The 16,009-nt window shown below is 39.0% G+C and overlaps 2 protein-coding genes across 9 annotated transcripts in view; one reads left to right on the top strand and one right to left on the bottom strand.

Annotated features, from left to right (window-relative positions):
- The window catches only part of LOC144036399 (myelin transcription factor 1-like), a 102,160-nt gene extending 101,894 nt beyond the window's left edge, over positions 1 to 266 (bottom strand). For all 5 annotated transcript variants that reach the window (XM_077547009.1, XM_077547016.1, XM_077547038.1 and 2 more), the window contains exon 1: positions 202 to 266. The gene's annotated coding sequence lies outside the window, so the exon portion shown is untranslated. The remainder of the gene's footprint in view (positions 1 to 201) is intronic.
- Positions 267 to 381: 115 nt separating this feature from the next.
- tbc1d22b (TBC1 domain family, member 22B) lies at positions 382 to 15,508 on the top strand. 4 transcript variants are annotated; one of them, XM_077546990.1, is made up of 14 exons: positions 382 to 663; positions 1,968 to 2,024; positions 2,258 to 2,447; positions 4,602 to 4,728; positions 5,806 to 5,973; positions 6,045 to 6,115; positions 6,213 to 6,341; positions 6,625 to 6,690; positions 6,970 to 7,084; positions 8,490 to 8,596; positions 8,663 to 8,738; positions 8,923 to 9,050; positions 10,376 to 10,471; positions 13,012 to 15,508. In XM_077546990.1, the coding sequence occupies exons 1-14, from the start codon at positions 608 to 610 to the stop codon at positions 13,138 to 13,140; spliced, it is 1,515 nt and encodes a 504-aa protein (XP_077403116.1). In that variant the 5' UTR covers positions 382 to 607; the 3' UTR covers positions 13,141 to 15,508. The 4 variants fall into 4 exon arrangements, with proteins under 4 accessions (XP_077403116.1, XP_077403107.1, XP_077403098.1 ...); XM_077546981.1 differs by having other exon boundaries at positions 1,908 to 2,024; positions 4,605 to 4,728; XM_077546972.1 differs by having other exon boundaries at positions 1,908 to 2,024.
- The last annotated feature ends 501 nt before the right edge of the window (positions 15,509 to 16,009 follow it).

Genomic DNA, 16,009 nt, shown 5'->3' with positions numbered 1-16,009 from the left:
TGATTTATTTTACCAATAAATGTAGTTCTATTTTTCTTTCATTGTTTGGGGGGCTTTTATCACTGTGTCTCAGCTCTAATAGAAAGCTATAGAATTTAGATTTTGCTCTTAGCTTCTATAACGAATGGATTAACTTGACTTCATAATAAACAACGTTATTTTTGTCCACGACTTTTGTTAATCAAAGTTTGTGATCCCTACCTGATTGTAAAAGCCACCCATACTCAACACGGTAGCCGGTTAAGCATTCTGAACGCGGACCAAAGAAGTTTAACAACAACAAAGTTTCTATAACGTTTCTCTGTTTTCTGCGTGTTTATAACGCCATCGTGGACCCTCCCTCGTGGTCTCCTATTGGCTGCCTGTGTTGCACCTGTTCGCCCCGCCCACCAGCCGCAACCCTGGGTTCAGTCTGTGCGCCAAGATGGCGACTTCCATCGCCTCGTATCTTCCACTTCGTCGCGTTTGTAACTGAACAGCTTTTCCACGCCAAGGCACAGGGGAACCGAGTCGTCGTCAATGGCTAACGGAAGTGGTTTCCTCATGCTTGCTTGGTGCGGGGAGCCGGTGTCAATGGCGGCCTAAGGGAGTGCTGTTTTAACGGAGTATGGCCACCGAGAACAGGATCAATTTTTGGAGGAGAAACGCAAAGGTTCCAGGAAGGTAGGACTTTCCCCACTCTCACTTCCGTTTGTTCAGATGTCTTGTAAATGGTGTGCAGGACATTTAAGAGTAGTGTAGCTATACCATACAGTACGTGTACCATGACACTAATTTGAAATGTAACGTTTACTGGTTGGCTTTAATGCTTTTAACTGCTTGTGGAAGTACGTCGGTGAAATTGTATGCAGCAGACGAGCCGTTTGGCTGTGGACTTGAATTTATTAACCTTGAGGTTTTATGCCCATTTTGTCGTTGCGTTGCCCGTATTTGTCAAAACAACAAAATTAACCCCTGGCAAAATCAAGTCGCTTTCATCTCTCCGTGTTCTGTCACTAACCAGTTGCCAGCCATATGCTCTTGTTGGCAGGCAGACTGCTAGCATCGGCTAACTAGCACCGACTGGATAATTTGGCTAACTAGTGTTAGCCATCTACCAATGTCAACGTCACAGTTGTTAATCTCCTAACCTGGAGAGACATACAGTCTCAGTCTTAGTTTCTTTGCCTACTCATTTGTTTGTCCTAAATGTAGACTGTTCTGCTTATAAAGATAAGACCTATCGTTATAGGTCACGTGTCACCATCTGCCAAGGCAGGCAGAAAGGATCTGCACTGAAGGTGTTGCAGCCTTCGACACACTCAGGCACCAACACACACATTCTACACACTCACATACAACACTTAAAACGGGAACTCCAAACATTCACTGTGTTTGAACAGGGGCACTCAGCAGGTACTCCTGCTCTTTGCTTTGTCTTTGTGACAGACACTGCCATTGTCACATCATTTCATCTTTTCACATCTTTTAATTGATTTAAGTAAACAACACCAACGAGTTTGCTGTCCTTTCAACGAAAGACAACGAAAGGAGATTTTGCACCCACGAAGGTCTCTAATTAAGATCTTATGAGTGAGTGACATGATTATAGATTTAATGTGATAGTAGCTTTGAAGGAGCCACGGCAGCTCTTTAAAAAGTTGTTTTCTGCAAGTAACGCTTAAAAAGATTTAAATATTGTATCTTATTTGCTGTATTACAATCTTATCCTGGTTTTAAATTGTGTCTTTTTAGATTTAGACCAGAACAGGATGTGCATAATTTGTCTGTACTACATGCTAAACAACCCATCAATGAATGAAAAGAAATAATAATACCAAGCAAAGCAGACAGGTGTCTGTCAACTTTCTTTGCATAAAAAATAAGTGATAAAATGCTTTCCTCCGTGACTCTTGGTATGAACACAGACAAAAAGTATCAGTGAAGTTGTGTGAGCCTGTCTGCAGTTCACATGTGGTCTTCTCCAGCGTGCAGCCTGTTTATGGAGCACAGCATCCTCCTCTTGACCCATGTCTGCGACGCTCGTAAGTGCTTACTGCAAATGGACTGCATGCTGTCATGTTGTCCGCGTTAATGCATTTCATCAAGGCCCATGCCTCAGCTTGATTTGGTTTACAGCCAATTATTTCCCACTTTTTGTTTCTGACATTTACCGGTATGTAGAACCTCTGGTGTTTTTTGTTATTTGTCCTAGTGTCATTCTATCAACACTTCTTGTAAATGCGAAGACCAATTCATGTCTTTTCTTTCCATACAGGTATCCCAAAGACGCAAAACTGAAGTTAAACAATCTCAAGTCTAAAAAGACATCAAGCTTCCATGAGTTTGCACGGAGCACAAACGATGCTTGGGACATTGATGACGATGAGGAGGATGACGATTTTCTTGGTGCCCCTGCCCTCTCTTCCCTACCATCAGGACTGCACTCTGCATTCCCCCAAAAGCAGGTAGCCGCTTAATATAATGCCCGAGCGCTTATATCTTGTTATCTGGAGGGCGCAAATGGTGCTTAATTGTGTATGTGCGGTCAACATAAATAATGTGGACCAGATCAAAGGAAAAGTTCCATGCTAGAAGTACCAGTGTGTACTTCCTATAAAAGTGGGCTGAAATATGTTACACAATTTAACAGCCAATCACGCTGTACAAGACATAATCGGCTATTCCACTGGAGAGCTGAATAGGGTGTGAGTCTAGTTGCTAAAATGTTATTTCCAAAACTAATTGTACAATTAAAGGAAGTATGTTATGAGAAAGCTGTAACATTTAAATGATCTGCCTCTGGGCTCAAGACTTAATTTTTATTTTTTATTTTTTGGTGCATCAGCACAAAAGTTAGATGCATCACATTCAGCGCCGCCGTTTTATAGCTTCACTCTTTTTTTTAAACAAAATTGTTGCCTTTCTCTTTCGGCAATATTGACAGGTAAATGATTAACAATCATGAAGTTCTTTATTTGAATCACAATTCCACAAAAAAGGTAACTTACTCAAAACTATTGGTGCTAGAATAGTTGGTTATGACTTTTAAACATATCGGGCCTTAACGGTCAAGAAGTTGTCATTCATTCTTTTCATTTTATAATCCGCAGCTATTTCCACTCAATCTGAAGAAAAAAGAAAAAATTTTAGAACGGTATATTTTTCCGGAAACTCTAATGATAAACAATATTGTTGATGTTTTTTATTTTGCTGATATGATGATAGAGCGTCTTAAATCAAGTAGATCCCTCTTCAGCGCAAAAAACTTTTTATTCTCGGAAACATTGAACACTGGCATTGAAATGTAACAGAATCGAGCTCTGTTCACAAAAAATGCACTTAAGCAAATATTGAACATTGACTAAGTAAGAAGGAGTGAAATGCCCATCACTCTCTGACTAGTGCACTCTTGCCTTAGATCTCAGGCGCATGCTCGTTCTTGCGATGCCAGGTTGCGGTCCCACGGGTACCCGCACTCATGTCCCGTGGTCCTGCTTGTCCACAAACTGTTTCACTGCTGCCTGGACTCTTTCTTTTGTCCCGCCTCCCCCAAACACCTATGCTGTTGGGCAAGGCACTTGGCGGGAGCACGCGATGATCGGGCGAGGTCTGATCAGTGTTAATACTTGTGGCCACTTGTCCGATCCAAGACACCGAGCAAAATTATGACACCCATCTCATGGTAATCTGACAGAGCGGCAAATAATTTTAGCTTCTCGCTCTTCACAACACGCGTATCTCCAAACGCATCGTACGCATACAGGCGAGGGGCTTCCTCTCTCCACTCCTTGAATTTTTTTTGTCATACCTAATTTTTGGTTGCTAAGAGTATTTTTCCTTAAAACTACATAAAATTAATGGCAATTTTATTTTTTTCCCCCATTTTTTCATAAAAATCTATATTTAGTAGAGAAATCTCAATAAAAATGAATTTAATTCAAAGTGCTGCAAATGAAAGGATTCACGAGTAAAGTGACTGATACAGAGATGACAAATTTATGTGGTACTTCACAGCCATGTATAAGCTTTTAATTAGCCCAATGCTAAAATAGGGAGGAGTAATTGGTTTACTATGTTTGTTTTACTGCTGTGTTGTCCCCACATGTAGGTATGTTTTTTGTTTTGTTTTAATAAACAATATTACAGCCCCCCCCCCCCCCCAATGGTCCACTGACCCCAGTTTGAGAATCCCTACCAACATGATTATCTACAAAAAAATACTTTTTTAAATAATAAGCAACAATATTCAGTCTTAGTTAAATAGCAGTAAATTGATGTTGATGCTTCATAATATGCCATTTTAAGTGTTTCAGTGTTTAAAGATGATTCAGATTTCATTACTTGAAGTCAGTTTCAAACCATGGAACTTTAAAAAGTAATAGTTCATATATTCCTCTTTTGCATATCCCGTGTCTCTGTCAAGAAAAATAATTGCGGACCACACTACTGAATGTGCATCCTGGTATATTATTTCCTTGCATTACTGTTCTGACTAGAACAACCCTACTTCTGATTAGAGGAACCAATATTAGCTAGTAATTCCTGCAGTAGTTATCAGTGATTAAATCAGGAAATTATACTCTAATTGAATTCTGATCTGCTTCTTCTTGTCCATTGAGAAGCAAGATGCGGCTGGTGTCACACAAAGTGGGATTTCACACACAACAGAGGAGGACACTGAGCCCGAGCTTGTAAACAACAAGGTGGTCAAGTCGAACAGCGAAATCCACCTCAGCACATCCTCAGGTAGGAGATAATTATAGTTACTTTTAACCTGAATAACCAGTGAATAGTTTATCAGGTGATTCATAATTATAATCTTGTGGAGCTGTTACAATTATATCATCGTCAGCTGTCAATTACGTCAGCGCACTGCCGCTTTATGTTTAATCTGACAGTCGTACTATATTAGTTTTCGTTAATCAACTAAGTCACTAATCTAGCTCTTCAACCCAAACATGCATTAGATAGATAGATAGATAGATAGATTACTCAACCCGTTAGGGAAATTAGATTGTCACGACTGCAGTATTTACAATTACAGTACACCAAAATAGGAGCAACAAACAACATGAAATAAAAACGAATACAAGAGCAACATTTGAGGGGACCTGGTCAAATGTAAAAATGTCAACTAGTCGTTGGAGAGATTCTTGTCTGTTTCCTGGCTACTGTCAAGGTGCCTTTGAGCAAGCCCCCCTCCCCCAGCTCAAGGGGTGCACAAAGTAATGCACCCCTTTCTCACTGATATTTCTCCTTGCATGTCTGCATGTATGTAATCCGGTTCTCTGTGATGCACAACACACACAAAAATACAAAGTAGTCTGAGTTTGAAGATTCCTTTGAGGGATTACACTTTAGTATGACAAAATTACATTAAAATTCAGGGTATTTCTTCTCTGGAGGTTTCACTGTAGTTTCCCTCTTTTGAACACAACTTTTTCAAATGCAGTCATAGAGTGACTACAGTATGTGTGTCGCAATTGGTATCTTCCCTAGATTGCCATAGTTACTGTTGTCATGGGTTTGAGATGGTCCTAGGTTACAAATGGCATTTACAATATACAATGTACCTCATTGGGTATATTGCCTTGCTTTAGTGATGTACACTTAAAATGTGAGCCATTCCACATCTTTAAACATTTGCTTGTCTTGACCTTCCATAGTTACTGTTGTCATGGGTTTGAGATGGTCCTAGGTTACAAATGGCATTTACAATATACAATGTACCTCATTGGGTATATTGCCTTGCTTTAGTGATGTACACTTAAAATGTGAGCCATTCCACATCTTTAAACATTTGCTTGTCTTGACCTTCCACAGTTCGCTCCACACTGCAGAAGCAGCAGTCTCTCCCAGTTCGGCCCGTCATCCCTCTGGTGGCTCGCATTTCAGACCAGAATGCATCAGGAGCCCCTCCCATGACAGTGCGGGAAAAGAGCAGGCTGGACAAATTCAAGCAACTGCTGGCTAGTGCCAACACCGACCTTGGTAGGACACCAGCTCCATACACGTGGCAATGAGTCATCGTAGCTGTTTTTGAAAATTGTGATTGGTTTCAGAGGAGCTGCGAAAGCACAGCTGGTCAGGCATACCCAGAGAAGTTCGTCCCATCACATGGAGGCTCCTCTCTGTAAGAGGCATTACAAGTAATTGTGTAGTATTACACATCGTATTTCATATTATTTTGAGGTACTCACCCCCCCTCCCCTCTCTTTGCTCCCAAAAAGGGTTACCTGCCAGCCAACAAGGAGCGCAGGGAGCTCGTGCTCAAAAGGAAGCGGGAGGAATACTTTGGCTTCATTGTGCAATATTACCACTCCAGAACAGATGAGCACTACAAAGACACATACCGACAGGTAATGTTTACCAGGGCTGCTTTAGAATGCTAGTGGCCCACAACAAAATTCATGTCATTTTATGCTATTACAGTAGGTATAAGGGTGGCACCAAAAATTGTTTTTCATTGTTTTTCAGGCCTATATGAATTGAGCATAGTATCAAATTTGGCAGGGTGCAGAAAATTATCACGTTTCGGACAGTTTTCGGTCTTGGGTTTTGTTTCAGCCGAGAGTTTTCGTTTTGGTGCATCCCTAATGCTTACTGTAGGAATTAAGCCTATTTATTGTTTCCTCTTGGTAGATTCACATCGATATTCCAAGGACCAACCCTCTGATTCCATTGTTCCAACAACCTGTAGTGCAAGAGGTAACTAAAAAGCTAAATAAGACATAAGAACAATGTTGCTCATCCTATCAATTAGCATTTAAGGAGTTTTGAGCAAATATGTTATAGAATGCACCCCTCCTTCATAAACCACTTGTTAAAATGTAATACAGTACCTGGCACATTCATGGGACCAAAGTCTTTGATAGATGAATTTCTATTCACATGTTCCAGAATGTATAATGAATAGACAAAATCTAACTTTTAACTCAACTTTATTTGGGCTTCTTCCGACATTATTGTCATCTCTCTTGCCTTCAGGTGTTTGAGCGTATCCTCTTCATCTGGGCTATTCGACACCCGGCCAGTGGTTACGTCCAGGGAATCAATGATCTAGTCACGCCTTTTTTTGTGGTCTTCTTGTCTGAGTTTGTCAGTAAGTTGTTGTCATTGTTTGACTTTCGGCTTGCATAAAATGTTTGGCACAGTTTTTACGCCCGATGCCCTTTCTAGTTTCTACCTTATACCCTTTCCACGACCGGCTGTACCCTCTATTGCATTGACATACTTTGTCAAGACATCTTAAAGAAAAGATTCCTTAATTTTATTTGGAAAAAATTTGCAAACGCGTGTGCAGCTGCACGTCCTGATTCTCTCGTACTCTATAAAGTTTATTTTGTGCCTGAAAGGACCACGCGGCGCCGCAAAAGACAATCTCAGTAGGCTTATTTTTTAGTGTTGGCTCGAAACGATGGCTTCATTCTTTCAGGGTTAACGCAAAATGCATTCCATTCGGCGTAATTGGCGTAGCTGTGTATAATTGTGCAGCCTAGTCCAATGTTTACACACCTGACGGTTTTCTAGTGACGTTTTCAATAAAGTTGTCAACCAGCTCTATTTTAATATGTTCATGTAAAATACAGTTAGCAAAGGAATTATAGAATTTTTTGAAAACTTTTTACTGAGCTGCAAATGAACTACTGTATATTAATATATAAGTGAGGTATCCCTGTGAGAGTTTTGTGCTAATTATCATCCTCTCCTTTTTGTACCTTTTGTACATATCAATGAATTAATTTACTATTCGCGTTGTTAAAATGGTGCCATGTTTGAGTACATTTCTCATGATGAATTTATTCAGTCAATGCCAGCCAAAATCCGATTTTTAGCCCATCCAGATTGCACCTGGATGGTTCTTTTGTAGTCTGAACAGTCATGAAGCACACGAAATCCGATTTTTGCAGGACAGATTGAAACCAAACCACATTCGGGAAGTAGTTTCATCTCTGATTTGGGCACGGAGCATCTCAGTCTGAACAGCCCAAAATACACACATTAGATTTGACTGTGCGTGACATCACTCTACGGGATGCAATTAACCCAATGCGCCAGACCACAAGCGCTATCCCATCAGTTCCACCTGCCTGATTGGTTCCTCGCATGCTACTGTAGACAAACTCACAGACGACAACGCTGTCCTGTCGGCTCCTCGCATGTGCACCCAGAAACAGAATTATTGGCTGGTCATAGCCATAGACATGAATTTTTTTTAAAAAAAAGTTAGGTTATGTTATGAATGTGTACATTTTACGGTCCTCACACGGTTAACGCGCTTGCAAGGAACCAGTCGGGCAGTGCCTCTGTACAACGTGGTTGCTGCATCAGCCTATCAGATGGGTCGATAACGTGGCCCAGTCTGAACACGAGCGGATCCGATTTGGACACTTGCTAAAACAGTGTGGACAGTCAGCCCTAAAAATCGGATTTGAGGAGGAATTGGATTGGTATCAGATATGCAGGTCAGTCAAGTGTCATTTAGTGTCTGTCATCCACTCTTCTAGTGGAGGACATGGAGAACTTTGAAGTGGCTGCTCTGTCTCCAGACATTCAGAGGAACATCGAGGCTGACAGCTTCTGGTGTATGAGCAAACTACTGGATGGAATACAGGTCTGCACATGCATTTGTATTTTGTCTTCAAATTTGCTGTGGTTGTGAAGTTTGCTGTTGTTTTAGGACAATTACACCTTTGCTCAGCCGGGAATCCAGAACAAAGTCAAAGCTTTAGAGGAACTTGTCAATCGGATCGATGGTAAGTGGGTTCTTCAACAACCACTCTTTTCACTGCAAAACAGGCCCGCAATAAATACATTCGGCGCGTACCTTGCACAATATTGGCTTTGGACCCAAGTACTACATTTACTAGCTAATTCATGTTGAAAGATAAACATGCCTCACTCAGCTTAACCAAACTGTTTGTGTTTTCTACCTTTTAGAGGACATTCACAATCATTTCAAAAAATATGAGGTGGAATATCTACAGTTTGCTTTCCGGTGGATGAACAACCTGTTGATGAGGGAGCTGCCACTGCGCTGCACAATCCGCCTCTGGGATACTTACCAGGTGACATGTTAGTCATCATTTAAAATGTAAAAATGTTTCAAATGTCGTCTGTCTAGCAGTGGCAGTTCATCAGTAGATGGTGCTTAGGACACTGCCCTCCTGCCCTTGAAAGTTACAAAAAATTCAATAATACTATAGTAATGAATTGAAACTTACAAAAGTAACAATAAATAGTACATTTATTACAAATTAAACAATCAAAATCAGCCATTACCTTTGAATTGTTGGTCAACAAAGTTATTTAAAAAAAGAGAAGAAACTAATGAAACAGGCCTGGACAAAAATGATGGTATCTCTATAAAAGATTGAAAATAATTTGACCAGAGGGACATGTTTAATTCAGGTCCATCAATCCATTATCTACAGCTTATCTGGGGTCGGGTCGCGGGGGCAGCAGCTTTAGCAGGGAAGCCCAGACTTCCCTCACCCCAGCCACTTCATCCAGCTCCTCCGGCAAGATTCCAATGCATTCCCAGCACAGCCGTGAAACATAGACATCTGCCACTGCTATCTAGTATGTGGACAGATCCATTAAAAAAAAGATATATTAGGGCTGTCAAAATTAAAGTGTTAACTCTAGAGGTTAATTGAAAGTCATTACAGGCTCCAACACCCCCGTGACCCTTGTGAGGAATAAGTGGTTTGGAAAATGGGTGGATGGATAATGTGTTTTTTGTTTTTTTATCAACTCTGTTAACTCAGTGTGCAGCCAAACTTGGAGGAGTCACTGGCGGGAACATGAATAATCATGGACTATAGGTAGCTTTACATTCTGATTTACTTGCTTGATGCTTGTTGGAGAACTCTATAAAGTAATTTGCGCACTTTGCAGAGCCAAATTCAAATCGTCTTTGGCGTAGCATTTCAGAGCAAAGTTCCCTGCGCAAGTTACCTCCACAGGGCCTCGCAAACCAATGCTGCTGGAGTGTGGTGCTCGTGAGTGGAACTAAACCTGCAACGCGAGGAGAAGTTCTGAGAATTGTTTCTTTGAGTAAATTGTGATTGTTTTGTTTACCAGTTCTATTCAAGGATCAAATACAACTATTAGAATAGTGTTTGATTCTAAATATACTTTCTATTTGATGAATTTACATGAATTTCAAGATTTTACTCAAGTAAATATCAGTTGCAAGCATTGAAGAAAAAAAAAGTAGAAGTAGAGAAATTTGATTAGCTGCAATTAATTACAGAAAATTGTGCGATTAATTAGTTTTAAAAAATTAAACCGTTTGACAGCACTAAAAAATACATATACAGTATATATCATTGTGTAAAAATGACTTTCAAATGTTTGTTGCATTTGTTTTTGTTTTGTTTTTCCACAGTCTGAAGCAGAAGGGTTCTCCCACTTTCACTTGTATGTCTGTGCCGCTTTCCTCATTGAGTGGCGCAAAGAAATTCTCTCCATGGTTGACTTTCAGGTATGCATGCCTTTTAGCCACTTTTTAGTCTGACTGCTTATTTACTTTAAAATACTTTAGACACCAATTATTGTAAACTGTAAGGCCTTAAGTTTTTCGGATGGATGTTGATTTATGAACAAACATAAACCAAAAGTGCAATACCCAACTCTTCATCTGGACAGTTCTAGGGCTGGGTTTAAAAAAATCGCTATATTGATATTGAATCGATATTCCTTTTCATAGTCCAATATCGATTCATAAAACCACGAATCGATACTTTTAAATATGGCTACCAAATGCAAATGTGCCTTTCTGTTATTCAGAGTTCCCCAAGAGGAGCCCAGTGTTTTTGCCACTTTATTTACATAGTGCTACGGTATTATTTATTGTTTTGATCAGGTCTTGTTCAATAAAACATATATGATTAATGTAACTGGATTGGATTAAATTCTAAATGTAAATATTCATATATATATTTTCATACTAATGCGCCAATTAAGAGCAAGAAGTTTCAATTGGCAGCATTTATACTTCTGAGAATGTCTTGCATGTAAAAAGGAATTCGTACTGCATGAAATCCTTAACTGAATCGAAAATCAATGTCAATTGAATCGAATCGGGGACTTTCTGAATCTAATCGATTTTGGAAATCTGAATCGATACCCAGCCCTAGACAGTTTGACCATTTAATGATCTAGTCATGCCGCTCTCTGTCTTCTTCCTGTATGAGGACCTGTTTAGACAGTATGAGAATGTTTGGAGAGAAAAAAAGATCATTTATAGGCAATGTCTGCACAGAAGCACAGAATTGTTTCAAGAAAAGTGCGCGTGCGTGCGCACACGAGAACACTGTCATATGTATGACAGGCCTGTGTGGCACTGTAACACTGGCACAAGAAATGACCAAAAACTGAAAAAAAGAAACCATCCCTTATAAACAAACTCCTAATAATGGTGATGAAAGACATTTGGGAGCACAGAGCACTAAAGCCCCTATCCCACTGAATTGCGAACGTTGCAGAACGTTGTGAAAGTAGTTGTAATTATTCGTTGTTATTCGTAGTTGTCATTGTCATTTGCTCAAAATCCCATCATAATTTGTCATAAGGCTTATCGGCAAAGTTTTTCTCCAGGTCCCATTCATAAATTTACTCTACGATGAGAGAGCACTTGTGTTCAGGCGGAGCGCTCTCTGTTTGGAGAAGTGAGGCCCTGCCTGCAACAACACACGCATTGAAATCATATTTCAAAAACAAAAAGCTATCTTGGAGACATGTGTTGAACATATTTTCTAGTTTGTATTTCATGTTTTACAAGCGCTCAAAATGCCTACGCACAGCTGGCAGCGCACGGACAGTCAAGCAGATGATATTCCTCCAAAATGCAACACGATGTTGCCGCGCAGACATAGGCTATATGAACATTGTAATATCAATGGAATCTGACTCCCTGAACAAAACAAACAGGTTTAAGCCGATTAAGTGTCAAAATGATGACATACCATATTCTTCCTTCGAGAAAGAAAGGGGGGGGGGGGAAGACGTTTGCGGAAGTGACTGATGAACACGCAGCCTATGCCAACCCATGTTTGTGCACAACCGGTCCGTTATGGTGGCACTATGAATGAAACCTATTATTATTATTATTCACGTTGTGATGTCTCCCGTTGCCTGTAGCTATAGACACAAAACATTCCGTCACATTATGCCCAAGAAAACACCAAAATGTATGAGTACATGTGCAGACATGTGACAATCACAGTCTGGAAATATTAGAACAAAACTCGCAATATTTTGTATAAGATTTGAAAGCATTATTCATATGAATGTGTGGCAGCGCTTCTGTCTTAAATATTTGCCAAAAATATTGCGAGTTTTGTTTTCATATTTCCAGACTATGATTCACATATGTCTGCACATGTACTCATACATTTTGGTCACGTTCAGTTTTTTGAAGAGACGTAATTTTTTTTCTTTTGTCTGTGGCGGAGTAGCCAACTTACAATGTGGGCTGAAAAAAAAAAAACAATACTGTGAGTTTCATTATATTTTCAGACTATTATTAGCACATGTTATTAGCAAATTTTGGGGACAATCAGTCACGGTTTTCATTCATACACCACTGTAATGCATGGACCGGGTACGCGTGCACATGAGGGTTGGCTGTGTCGTGCTGCAGTCACTTCTGCAATTAATTTTTTTCTCAAAAAAAGAATATGGAACCTGAGATGGAGTGACATATTTATGGCAATAGGCCTACTTGACGACACCGTACTCATTTTATTTTTTTTAGACCATGTAGAAAAAAAGTCCAAAATGAACTGGGCTGTTGCGTGCACACAAACATGTCACAGCGATGACGTGACTGGACAAAAATGTCCAATAATGACATCTTCTAATAAAAAGGAAACTAATCTGTTGTGTGGGTCTATTTGACTCCAATTTGAGGTTAATTCGCGCATTGTCCAAAATGTCGTTTTTACATCGCAGATATGTTGCATAATGACAGGGACAGCAATCGTAAAGATGTCATGTCTAATCTGTTGTTTTGCTCTTCAGGGCCTTCTTATACTATTGCAGAACCTTCCCACAATCCACTGGGGCAATGAAGAAGTTGGCCTTCTTCTGGCTGAAGCTTACAGACTGAAGTACATGTTTGCAGATGCGCCCAGCCACTACAAGAGATAGGCTTCCTCTTTACAGCACATACAAGCGCTTGAACATTTCATGTCTGTGAGCCTCCTGATAAGCCCACAAAAACAGTCCTGTGAAAATGAATCCTCACGGTGGAGGTCACACTTGACTTAATGGTGAATATAGAACTGGGTTGCCATCCTCTTTTGCAATTTAACACTGGACTGTTACAGTATCGAAGCACACAAACACACACCTGTCATCTTGATCCATACATGCAGCTCTTGATTGTTTCTCCTGTTTAATGTGTTTCCAGAACATGTTAGGATTTGAAAGGATGGTGAATGTCTTTAATATTCTTTCAATCAAAGATGGTGTACAGATGATATTTTTACAGATTTTATTATTAAGTTATTGTTTTAATAAGTACTAAATATTAGCTGTGAGCAAGGAAATTGGGATCTTGAAGTCTAATATGTCAAAATAGTTGAACACTGTAAAACTTTTAAAAATTACATTAAACCTGTGTCACTCCCAACTTTCCCTCCAGATAAATTTCACTTCAAGTAAGAATAAGGGAGCTAGAAATTGGATGAATGGATGGTCAGAATTATCTGCAATGCACAATCGGCTAATCAAGAGAGAGTGCCACTGAATCTCAAAATGTATCATGTTTTAGAATGAGATATGTTGTTTTATTGCATTAACAGATGTATAAACTAAGAGTAGCGGACTAATAGTTTTCTGTTGATGTTGCATTTCAACTTACTAAAAGTATCAGAAAGCATTTTCGTTTTAAATGTGGTTTATTTGGGATTTTTAGGGCCTTTAACCATCAGGCTAATGTAGCGCACTTAATACTGTGTGGTTGAAGTAACACATTGGTTTTCAAATTGTGTATTTTAATATTTCAGTTGGGGTCGTTAAGAAACAAGTGGTTCCCAAACCCATGTAGTATTATACTGAAATGTCTGATCTTTTCTATTTGCTATTTTTTTTTTTAAATGTGACTGACAAACAACAACTTTCTTCAAACCAGAATAGTGGCATTTTTTATATAAAACAAAATATATGGAACATCCGTGATTTGCCTTTGCTCTCCAAAGTTAAACATTAAATTATTCAAATGATCGTCCTCTGGGAGCAGTGATCCCATAATCTTTTGCCTGGGGGTTCTACATCCACCCGGTTGGCATGCCACTCTTGTTTGCCACCATACTGCATTGCTGGTGTGTCCAAAATGAGACAAAAAATGCTCTTGGAGGTACGAGGATTCCTCCTGACACCAGCAAAACCGTAACACACCGCAGGAGTGGCATGACTCAGATGGCTCAGAGTAGCTGTCCCCTAATCTGAAAACCTTCAGGTGGGGTTGTTCCTCATCCCTTGAGTAGCTTTTTTTTTTTATGGTAAAATGTAGGGGACATCTTTCAGCAACATAGTCAATAGTACTGTGTATTTCAACTTAATTTAGTCAAAGTACAGTCAGTTCTGTGGAAACACCGTAGCGCTGCTGACTGTATGTGATGATACATTTGTAATGTAATGTACTGTCGTGACATTCACCTTCACATTCAGAGACATTCCCCAGGAAGCTGTACCTTTATGAGACGGAAGCAGTGATCTCACCAGGTCCACGTTCACATGGTCAAAACGTGCTTTGTCATCAGTTATGCTGCTTATTTGTTTTCTTTTGGGCCAAGCTGTCCTTGTACCCACTTTTTGAAATAATACAGAAGATTTGGTAATGAATGGGAACTGGGGTTGTAGGTCACACGTCTTTGTAGGAGAGAATTTTAACAGCAAAATTTAATTTGGTGTAACAGTTTTAGGCCTTGGTCATCTCTATTAAATGTGGATTTTTTTTTTAAGTAAATATTTAGTTGTGGTATTGTTAATGTTGAATTTGTTCTGACTTGATGCCTGGCTTTTATGGCAGCTATTCAAAGAAAGGTTTTGATTAGTTTTCAGGAATCATTTGGCTTTTCCAACATCAGTTTACCACAAAGTTTTAAGTGAGGTGTTTGTATATTTGTACTGAAGTTAAATTTTGGTACAGTTTTTGCATTATTTTCTGCCAGTTTTGTTTTTTGTTTTTTGGGGTGCTAAAATATATTCCCTACCTGAATTTTACTCATTCAGGTACATTTCCCCCCTCATGCCTACCATTAAGGTATTGCTCATTCCATGATAATTTTCCCAATTTTGTCCATTGTAATGTTGTGATCTACTTGCTGACCAAGTCAAAACATGTTCATGAATGTCTGTTTCTGTTTAATCAATGCCAAATTAGTATTTGGGTCAATACACACTTTTGAGTTAGCAGACATTTACTTAAGCCTTAAAGGAATAATTGAATTATTACAGTATTTGCTGTAGTGTTACTTGTTTATATTAAACGACCGATCTTAATTTCGACCAATCATATTGTCTGTGTGGTTATTTTATTTATTTATATTTTCAGTTAAATTCCTTGTTAACAAAAATATATACTCATACATTCCAGTTTAGTGTTAAATCATCATAAATCAAAATTATATATTAACTCATTCACTGCCATTGACGGCTATAGACGTCAAAAATTAATTTGAACTATTTCTACTAGTTTAATATTTGTTCACAATTTTCTTAACAGGAGTATGAAAACCTAGACATGTTTTTATTGTACATTTAGAACAGATAATAAAATTTGTGATAAATCAAGAGTTAACTAGTGAAGTCATGCGATTAATTATGATTAACAAATGTAATCGCCCCTAATTTTTAATAATCTTTTCCTTTTTTTTAAAGAAAAATGAAAAGATTATTAAAAATTAGGGGCGTATTTTTTTTTTGTAATTGCATGATTTCACTAGTTAACTCACAATTAATCACAAATTTTATATATCTGTTCAAAATGTACAATTTTCTTCAGTCTTGTTAA

The sequence above is a fragment of the Vanacampus margaritifer genome, chromosome 1 (genome assembly GCF_051991255.1).
Source record: "Vanacampus margaritifer isolate UIUO_Vmar chromosome 1, RoL_Vmar_1.0, whole genome shotgun sequence".
In the NCBI taxonomy this organism is placed as follows: domain Eukaryota; kingdom Metazoa; phylum Chordata; class Actinopteri; order Syngnathiformes; family Syngnathidae; genus Vanacampus; species Vanacampus margaritifer.
This window is presented reverse-complemented; position numbering and strand designations above follow the sequence as displayed.

Bases quoted from the DNA above. Each gene is read 5' to 3' on its own strand.
- tbc1d22b (XM_077546972.1), top strand. From the start codon at position 608: ATGGCCACCGAGAACAGGATCAATTTTTGGAGGAGAAACGCAAAGGTT. The intron at 7,085-8,489 runs GTAAGTTGTTGT...CCACTCTTCTAG, and splicing joins CTTCTTGTCTGAGTTTGTCA to TGGAGGACATGGAGAACTTT. The intron at 8,597-8,662 runs GTCTGCACATGC...CTGTTGTTTTAG, and splicing joins AACTACTGGATGGAATACAG to GACAATTACACCTTTGCTCA.